This window comes from Monodelphis domestica, chromosome 2, assembly GCF_027887165.1.
Source record: "Monodelphis domestica isolate mMonDom1 chromosome 2, mMonDom1.pri, whole genome shotgun sequence".
NCBI lineage: Eukaryota > Metazoa > Chordata > Mammalia > Didelphimorphia > Didelphidae > Monodelphis > Monodelphis domestica.
Window position 1 is genome coordinate 201,133,738 of NC_077228.1, and position 10,426 is coordinate 201,144,163.

At 37.3% G+C, this 10,426-nt stretch overlaps 1 protein-coding gene across 3 annotated transcripts in view; it reads left to right on the forward strand.

Moving 5' to 3' along the window:
* The window catches only part of B4GALNT2 (beta-1,4-N-acetyl-galactosaminyltransferase 2), a 63,735-nt gene extending 56,442 nt beyond the window's left edge, over positions 1 to 7,293 (forward strand). For all 3 annotated transcript variants that reach the window (XM_007482378.3, XM_016430537.2, XM_007482377.3), the window contains one exon: positions 4,639 to 7,293. In XM_007482378.3, coding sequence (XP_007482440.1) covers positions 4,639 to 4,850 — 212 coding nt within the window. In that variant the 3' untranslated portion in view covers positions 4,851 to 7,293. The remainder of the gene's footprint in view (positions 1 to 4,638) is intronic.
* The last annotated feature ends 3,133 nt before the right edge of the window (positions 7,294 to 10,426 follow it).

Sequence of the window (10,426 nt, forward strand, 5' to 3'; positions counted from 1 at the left end):
AGAGACAGGAGGTCTTGGATTCAAACCTGGCCTCAGACACTTCCCAGCTGTGTGACCCTGGGCAAATCACTTAACCCCCATTGCCTAGCCCTTGCCACTCTGCCTTGGAACCAATACCCAGTATTGATTCCAAGGAGGAAGATAAGGGTTTTTATTTTTTTTTAAAAAGTCTTCCCAGACTCACCACATTCAAGTCCACTACTCATTTCCATCTAGTCTCCATTATCCCCTTTCCCATTCCTGAGTATAGTGCTCTATTCAGCTAGAAGTATTTATTCATGTCTATTCTCTAAGTCTGCGTTTGTCACAGTAGCTTATGTCCTGATTCCTCCTTCAGACTGAATGCTCCTTGAAAGAGAAGAAAAGAGAGAAGAGGAGAGGAGAAAGGGGAATGGAAGGAGAGGAAAAGGAATGAGGAGAGATAATACTTTCCCTCTTTAGAAAAAAAAAAACCCTTATCTTCCATCTTAAAAGTAATACTGATTTAAGAGGGACTTCTGGGTAAACATGATGGCAGTGTAGACACAGGATTCTTTCTCTCCTCAGCACCTACTGATATAGACTACCACAAAAGGCCAAAAAAAACCAATATACACAAGTGGCAATCATAACTTTGAATGTGAATGGGATGAACTCATCCATAAAATGAAAACAAATAGGAGAATGGATTAGATATCAAAATCCTACCATATGTGGTCTACAAGAAACACATTTGAGGTGGGTAGACATTCACAAGGTTAGAATTAAAGGCTGGAGCAAAACCTATTGGGCCTCAACTGATAGAAAGAAGGCAGGAGTTGCAATTATGATATCTGACAAAGCCAAAGCAAAAATAGACCTGATTAAAAGGGATAGGGAAGGTAACTACACCCTGATAAAAGGCAGTATAGATAATGAGGAAATATCAGTAATCAACGTGTATGCACCAAATGGTATAGCATCCATATTTCTAAAGGAGAAACTAGTAGAGTTGAAGGAGGAAATAGATACTGAAAGTATACTAGTGGAAGACCTGAACTTACCACTATCAAATTTAGATAAATCAAATAAAAAATAAATAAGAAAGAGGTAAGAGATGTGAATGAAATCTTAGAAAAATTAGAGTAAAATAAATAGGTACAAAAAGGAATACACCTTCCTTTCAGCAGCACATGGTACATTTACAAAGACTGACCATGGACTAGGGCATAAAAACATGGCAAACAAATGCAGAAAAGCAGAAATAATAAATGCAACCTTTTCAGATCATAAGGCAATAAAAATAAGACTAGAAACTAGTACTTTGAAAAAACAAATAAAATAGACAAAGTACTGGTCAATCTAATTTAAAAAAGGAAAGAAGAAAACCAAATTGAAAGCATCATAGAAGAAAAGGGAGACCTCACCTCTAATGAAGAGGAAATTAAGGCAATCATTAAAAATTATATGGCAATAAATATGCCAATCTAGGTGATATGGATGAATGTTTACAAAAATATAAATTGCCTAGACTAACAAAGAAAGAAATAGAATACCTAAACAAACCCATATCAGAAAAAGATGGCAGCTGGGTAGCTCAGTGGATTGAGAGCCAGGCCTAGATACAGGAGGTCCTGGGTTCAAATTTGGTCTCAGGTACTTCCCAGTTGTGTGACCCTGGGCAAGTCACTTAACCCCCATTGCCTAGCCCTTACCATTCTTCTGCCTTGGAACCAATACACAGCATTGATTCCAAGACAGAAGGTAAGGGTTTAAAAAAAAAAAAGAAAAGAAAAAGAAATTGAACAAGCCATCAAAGAACTCACTAAGAAAATATCCCCAGGACCAGATGGATTCACAAATAAATTCTATCAAACATTCAAAGAAGAACTAATCCAAATATTATGCAAACTATTTGACAGAATAAGCAAAGAAGGAGTTCTACCAACTTCCTTTTACAAAACAAATATGGTACTGATCCCAAAGCCAGGCAGGTCAAAAAAAAAGAAAGAAAGAAAGAAAGAAAACTACAGACCAATCTCCTTAATGAACATAGATGCAAAAATCTTAAATAGGATACTAGCAAAAAGACTCCAGCAAGTGATCACAAGGGTTATTCACTATGACCAGGTAGGATTTATATCAAGAATACAAGGATGGTTCAATATTAGGAAAACCATCCACATAATTGACCATATTAACAAGCAAACCAACAAAAATCACATGATATTTCACATTATAGATGTAGGAAAAGCCTTTGACAAAACACAAAACTCATTCCTATTGAAAACACTAGAAAGCATAGAAATAAAAGGGCCTTGCTATCTTTTATCTACAACAATTTAAGTCTTCCACTATTTTAATCACTACAGTTTACTGCCTCAACTATTTTAATTACTACAGAACACAACTACAAAACACTTTCCACACAACTAAAACTAGATCCAAACAATTGGAAAAACATTAACTGCTCATGGGTAAGATGAGCTAACATAATAAAAATGACCATCCTACCCAAACTTATCTATCTATTTAGTGCAATAACCATTGAACTTCCAAAAAAAATTTTTTACTGAATTAGAAAAAACCATAACAAAGTTCATTTGGAAGAACAAAAGATCAAGGATATCCAGGGAAATAATGAAAAAAAAAATATAAAAGAAGGTGACCTTGCAGTACCAGATCTCAAACTATACTATGAAGCAGTGGTCATCAAAACAATATGGTACTGGCTAAGAGATAGAAAGGAGGACCAGTGGAATAGATTTGGGATAAGTGACCTCAGCAAGACAGTCTATGATAAACCCAAAGATCCCAGCTTTTGGGACAAAAATCCACTATTTGCTAAAAACTGCTGGGAAAATTGGAAGACAGTAGGGGAGAGATTGGGGTTGGATCAACATCTCAAACCCTACACCAAGATAAACTCAGAATTGGTGAATGACCTGAATATAAAGAAGGAAACTATAAGTAAATTAGGTGAACACAGCATAGTACATATGTCAGATCTTTGGGAAAGGAAAGACTTTAAGACCAAGCAAGAATTGGGGAAAAAAATCACAAAATGTAAAATAAATAATTTTGATTACATTAAATTAAAAAGTGTTTGTACAAACAAAACCAATGTAACCAAAATTAGAAGGGAAGCAACAAATTGGGGGGAAAATCTTCATAACAAAAACCTCTGACAAAGGTCTAATTACTCAAATTTATAAAGAGTTAAATCAATTGTACAAAAAATGAAGCCATTCTCCAATTAATAAATGGGCAAGGGACTTGAATAGGCAATTTTCAGATAAAGAAATCAAAACTATTAATAAGCACATGAAAAAGTGTTCTAAATCTCTTATAATCAGAGAGATACAAATCAAAACAACTCTGAGATATCACCTCACCACCTAGCAGATTGATTAACATGACAGCAAAGGAAAGTAATGAATGCTGGAGGAGATGTGGCAAAGTCGGGACATTAACGCATTGCTGGTGGAGTTGTGAATTGATCCAACCATTCTGGAGGGAAATTTGGAACTATGCCCAAAGGGCACTAAAAGACTGTCTGCCCTTTGATCTAGCTATGGCACTGTTGGGTCTATACCCCAAAGAGATAATAAGGAAAAAGACCTGTACAAAAATATTCATAGCTGCACTCTTTGTGGTGGCAAAAAATTGGAAAATGAAGGGATGCCCTTCAATTGGGGAATGGCTGAACAAATTGTGGTATATGTTGGTGATGGAATACTACTGTGCTCAAAGGAATAATAAAGTAGAGGAATTTCATAGGGACTGGAACAACCTCCAGGAACTGATGCAGAGCGAGAGGAGCAGAACCAGGAAAACATTGTACACAGACACTGATACACTGTGGTACAATCTAATGTAATGGACTTCTACATTAGTGGCAATGCAGTGATCCTGAACAAACTGGAGAGATTTATGAGAAAGAACACTCCACGTTCAGAGGGAAAACTATGGAAGTAGAAACACAGAAGAAAAACAAATGCTTGATTACAAGGGTCAAGGGGAATATGATTGGGGATGTAGACTAAATGATCATCCTAATGCAAACATCAACAACATGGAAATGGGTTCTGATCAAGGACACATGTAAAACACGGTAGAATTGCCCTTTGAGTACAGGATGGGGTGGGGGAGGTGAGGGAAAGTATATGATTCTTGTAACCAAGTAATAATGTTCTAAATTGACTAATTAAATAAAATTTTCAAAAATTAAAAGCAATACTAACTATTGGTTCCAAGGCAAAAGAGCATTAAGGACTGGCATTTGGAGTTAAGTGACTTGGCCAGGGTATCACACAACTAGGAAGTTTATGAGGCCAGATTTGAACCCCAGACCTCCCATCTCCAGGCCTGGCTCTCTATCTACTCATCTACCTAGCTGTCCCTACTTTCCCTCCTTTTGTTGTTCATTTTTCAGTTGTGTCTGACTCTTCATGACCTCAGGAACTTACATTTTCATAGGTGGAAAGAATACACATAGGAGGTTGTGTCTTGCCCTCAGAATGGAAGTTCTCTGAGGACAGAACTGTGTTACTCTTCCCATGAATTATTTCCCAGGACTCTGATAAAAACAACTGCTAATACAAGTTGGGAATTGGCCACAGGGATCTCTGGCACAAAGTTCACAGCAAACCCCTCTTTCTATTTCCCTTTTCTTAACAGAGTTTTTCATTGATGGGCTAGGGAATCTTCGTGTGGGATCATGCTCAAATGTGGTTGTGAATCACCAGTCCCACGCCAAAGCTTCTGACCCAGATCAAGCTTCCCTGGAAAAAATGTATAGTCGGTTCCGATATAACTCTCAGGATCAGATCAAGTTCAAGTTGACTCTCCACTACTTCAAGAATCATCTCCAGTGTTATACTCAGAAATGAGGTGGGTGGGTAATGTGGAATGTGCCAGTGAGACTTTTCCATGTATCTCCCCCAGTCAATAGGAAAGAGAGTGAAGGAATGGACCAACCATCAGTGAAGTAACACCAAATGGCCCAAGGTGACAACTAGAACCATGGTGTAATTGATAAAAAGGAATGGAATGGGTGATATGGTAAGGCGGGCAACTAAGTTAAGATCAGTCATTTTATGACTTTGATCCTACCAGTGATCAAGATAACATATAATACAACAATAATATTGACACCTAAATGGAGCTTTAATATTTGTGTGAAAAATGTTTTGTAATTGTGTTCATATCATTGGCTGGGTTTGTTTTGGTGAGTAAACTCCCAGGTATTTTATTTTGTCTACATTAATTTTAAGTGGAACTTCCTTTTCTATTTCTTGTTGTTGAACTTTGTTGGTGGAAAATAGAAATGCTGATGATTTATGTGAGTTTATTTTGTATCCTGCAACTTTGCTAACGTTGTTGATTGTTTCTTTTGTTTTGGGGTTGATTCTCTGGTGTTCTCTATGTAAACCATGATATCACCTGCAGAGAAAGTTTTGTTTCCTTGTTACCTGTTCTAATTCCTTCACTTTTTTGTCCTGCTCATTACTATAGCCAGTGTTCCTAGTATAATATTAAGTAGTGGTGGTGATAATAGGCATCCTTGCTTACCCCTGATCTTATTGGGGAAGATTCTGGCTTATCCCCATTACAGATAATGCTTGCTAATGACTTTTAATAGATGCCCTTTATCACTGGCATGTTAATATTTATGAAATATTTTACCCACAGTAATCCTTCGAGGTATTAAGTAAAAGTATTATCACCCCTATTTTATACATGGGAAACCTGAGGGTCAGGCTTACCCAAAGACACAAAGTTACCTTTTCTTTGATTTAAATAGCATCAGCTCTGCTGATAGAATTATTGACAAATACTAATGCTGGTAGTTCATAGCATACAAGTTCTAAGAAGCCATTTCTAGAAAATATGGGATAACTGCAACAGAATATTAGTGGCTGTCTATGACATGGCCCATGTTTTCCTGTTATCAATAATCCAAAAATGTTGGTATGGAGGTCAATTTATTTATTGACCACAACTTGAAACACCGCAATAATTTCATGTAGTAAAGACAATTTTTATCATATATGAATAATTTATTAATCAATGACTTCTTGAAAGAATCGTATATGTATGTATACTTCTTTTAATCAGATGAAAATATCCCTTTTATTTTTGTGAAAATTTTCAGTGATCACAAGATCCCAGATCCAGATTTTTATAGAAAATTACTTTGATTTTTCATGACACTGTTCCCAAACTTAAATGGCATGATGCTCTTAGCACAAGAAGTCATTTGTGAATCTTTGCTCTTGTATCCACACCTAGGAGAAAGAAATAACTCTATGTTATTGCTATTCTAAGAGAACTGAGGAAGGAACTTGCTAACAGTGAGGGATAATCATTGATTGTAATTTGGACCTAGGGTAGTGGTAGTAGGAGAAGTCCCCAATTATCATTTGGATTGTCTAGATCAGAGGTTTTAACCTTTTCCATGTTTCATGGATCTCTCTGGTTGTCTGATGAAGTTTTATAGTTTAGGGTAATTTTTAAATTTTTAAAAAATTATTAAAATTGTTAATTAAATTTTTAAATTTTTAATTTTTTTACTTACAAAGAGAACCAATAATACTGAAATCAAGTTATTAATTTTTTGGAATGCATGCCCCCCCCCAGGTTAAGAATTCCTCTTCTAAACCTTTCAAAACCAACACTCAAAAGTTTTACTCAGTTATTCTAGATTCATGGGGGGAGAGAGGATTTTTTTTTTATTTTAAATAACCCTTACCTTCTGTCTTGGAGTCAATACTGTGTATTGGCTCCAACGCAGAAGAGTGGTAAGGGCTAGGCAATGGGGGTCAAGTGACTTGCCCAGGGTCACACAGCTGGGAAGTGGCTGAGGCCAGATTTTAACCTAGGACTTCCCATCTCTAGGCCTGGCTCTCAATCCACTGAGCCAACCAGCTGCCTTGAGAGGATTTCTTAATCCAGAAAAATGGAATCTTTTAAAAAATTGTTTTTCCTACATATAATTGATCACATGGTTCGATGGGATCAGGGATTTTGACTTTAAATGATCAATCTATTAAAAATATTAATATGGAAATAGGTTTTCAACAATGTTACATGTATAACCTAGTGGAATTGCTCATCAGTTCTGGGAGCAGGGAGGGAAGGGGACAGGGAAAATCATGAATCATGGAATCATGGAAAACTATTCTTTATTAATTAATTTATTAATTAATTTAAAAGTGTTTTTTCTACTTTGTGCTACAACGATCTTCTTAATGAGTTTTTTGTTCTTAAATTGTAACTTTAGTTTTAAAAAATCTTGGGCAAATAAACAGTTGACATGTTTTTTCAAATTAAGTATTGTCCTTGGATCTTTTTGAAATCTTTTGAAAAAGCAAAAAGGGGGAGGGGCAACTGGGTGGCTCAGTGGATTGAGTGTCAGGTCTAGAGATGGGAGGTCCTAGGTTCAAATCTGACACTTCCTAGCTGTGTAACCTTGGGCAAGTCACTTGACCCCCCCCTCCATTGCCTAGCCCTTACCACTCTTCTGCCTTGGAACCAATACATAGTATTGATTCTAAGACAGAAGGTAAGGGGGAAAGAAGGAAGGAAGGAAGGAAGGAAGGAAGGAAGGAAGGAAGGAAGGAAGGAAGGAAGGAAGGAAGGAAGGAAGGAAGGAAGGAAGGAAGGAAGGAAGGAAGGAAGGAAGGAAGGAAGGGAGGGAGGAAGGGAGGAAGGGAGGAAGGGAGGAAGGGAGGAAGGAGGAGAAAGAGAAAAGGAAAGAAAAGAAAAGAAAAGAAAAGAAAAGAAAAGAAAAGAAAAGAAAAGAAAAGAAAAGAAAAGAAAAGAAAAGAAAAGAAAAGAAAAGAAGAGAAGAGAAAAGAAAAGAAAAGAAAAGAAAAGAAAAGAAAAGAAAAGAAAAGAAAAAGCAAAGAGGCTTTACTGCTGGGGGCCATTAGTCCACAATGCCTTGACGGAGTCACACGTGGTAGCTGGGGAGACCACAGAGTGGTCCTTGGTGAGATGTGACTGCCCACTCTATCCCTTTTGCATGATTATTATTCCCCCTAGACTCAAAAGAAATCATGCAAGAGCAAAACACCTGTACCCTAATTCCCTAAAACATCACCAAAAGATCAGACCCTCAAACCCAATCCCAAAAAAGACTATCATGAGTTAACTTTTACTTAGGTACATAATTCCCATCAAAACCACAGCTACAGGCCAAGCCCAAAACTTTCTCATGAAGCCAGCACACAAATCAATCATAGAGGCTTATACAATACGTACAGGTACAGTACAATACACTAAGCTTCAATATGCCTCAGGGACTCAATTACACAAATCAGTAACTCAAACTCCCTAGGAAGCCACCTGTGACAAAATCATTTATCTTGGGTGCAAACTTTATTCTGTCTGTAATCACAATACAAGAATATAGAATGTTAATCAAGTTATTTGCTAAAAGTTAATGTATCACTTTTCCAATTATCTCTCTTTGATTTTGTATACCTGCAAGCCAAGAATATGAATATAAAAATAAATCCCAAGCCTGGGAATGTCAGAGCAGCTGAAATGCAAAGCAGTTTCATGGCCATAATGATTAAGCTGTCTTCCATTTGTTATTTATTTTATGTTATTTATTTTGACTTATCGTTCACCACCAGTCGGGAACCCTGGAGTCGCGAATGGGGCTGGACCCTGACCACGGCACTTTACCTTTAGACCAATAAAAAAATTTTCCCCTGCCATATTCCCTCAATGAATTGGCTACAGAGGCTTTTCATTACCTTCAGAGGAAGAAACTCAGTTCTGGGTGCAAAGTTCTTTAGAATAATGAACAGGAACTTCTAGTTAAGGTGGTAAATCCAGAGGATCCTAGATCTTCCATATTCACTCCAACAAGGATGCAAAGGTGCACCAAATCAAATAATAAAGACTAAGCAGTAAGATGAAAACCTTTTCACCCAGTCCAGGATTGCAGAAAAAGATGGTCAGAAACAGAGTTTTAGGAGAGGAGTCTTTCCAGGGGCTATGAAAAGCAGCAAAAAGCCCTTCATAGTGTCCTTAGTACTGGAAGAGGACCAAAATGACATCACAGATAAGGACTTTTGACATACATAAATTGGATTTAAGTGAGGCAGAATTGTACAAAGTTGTGGACTTCCCTCTCTCTTCCAGAGCTATCCATGTCAAGTGGCAAGAAAAATTCAGGACAACTGGTGATGGCCCTGGATGCAGTGGATGACTTTGGCCTCTTTGATGTCTGACCAACCTCTAAGTGTACCACAACATCTACTTGATCTGCCTTCATGGCCATTGGAGTAAATTGTTCTTATCTGCTCCTTCCTCCTAGGGAAGTCTTCACATGACTGAGGTAGATATTCCCTAACTCACAGATGGTTTTGATGCTTGCTGGTTACCCTCAACCCAGTTTAGCCTGTCTGCCATGACAGTTTACCAGAGTGTAGTCAATGCACATGCTACAGCTTCTTGGAGTCACAGATGAGAACTGGATGGCAGGTAGACACCAAAGGAGGAAAGCAGCCCTGAAAAGGGCTCAGTAAACCCTCATACCAAAGATACTAATCAAGACTCATTTTGCCAGTCTCCATACATAGGTATCAAAGGCTTTATTTTCACAAGTATTTTTTCCCCATTTACTTATAGTAAAAGAAGCTATAAGAAGATAATGGAAGGAAAAGATTAACTTAAAATGCTGATTAGTTGAAACTATTGTTGAACTATTAAAAGTTGAACTATTAAAAATAAAAAAAGTTCTAGAGATTTTAATGGACAGAAAACAATACAAGTGACATTCTACCCCCAACACTCCTTCACACAAGGCCTGAAAGGATAGACCCAGTAGATACAAAAGCAACCGTAGAACCATATTCTCATAATTTCAGGAAGATGTGGGTGGGAAGGCTTGGATACTGGCACTCATTTTCTTTCCCTACCCAAAGTTGTGCAGCAGTTCTTGCCTCCTACCTCAAATCAAACAACCAATAGGAAAAGCAAGAAAGTCATTCTGGTATGTTTGTGCTTTTTGAATGTATGTCGATTTCCAACTTGTCAGCCAATCAAAAGTCCATTTCTCTGCCCCCCCCCATGACTAGAAAACCTGAAATAATCATGGAATACCTTGGATGTTCTGAAGCCCATGTGGAGACTGCATTAAGAACATGCATGTTCATGATGGCTAGATGTGGCCAGTCCCCATCACCTGGAGGAACAAACTTCAAATGTTATCCTACAGAATTCATTCCCATTCATAGACAGTTTATATGATTAATTCCTCAAAACTGTGTAGCATGTCCAAATAGATCTTCATTTTCAGGAATATCCTGTTTATTAGTGTGACCACTAGTCCTGGTATTTCCCCTTAGAGATGTTACCTCTATTTGTTCTTACTGGGAATTCAGGGATTAAAAAACAAATTAAATCAATGCCTCACAGCACATTTTTTTAACCCTTACCTTCTGTCATA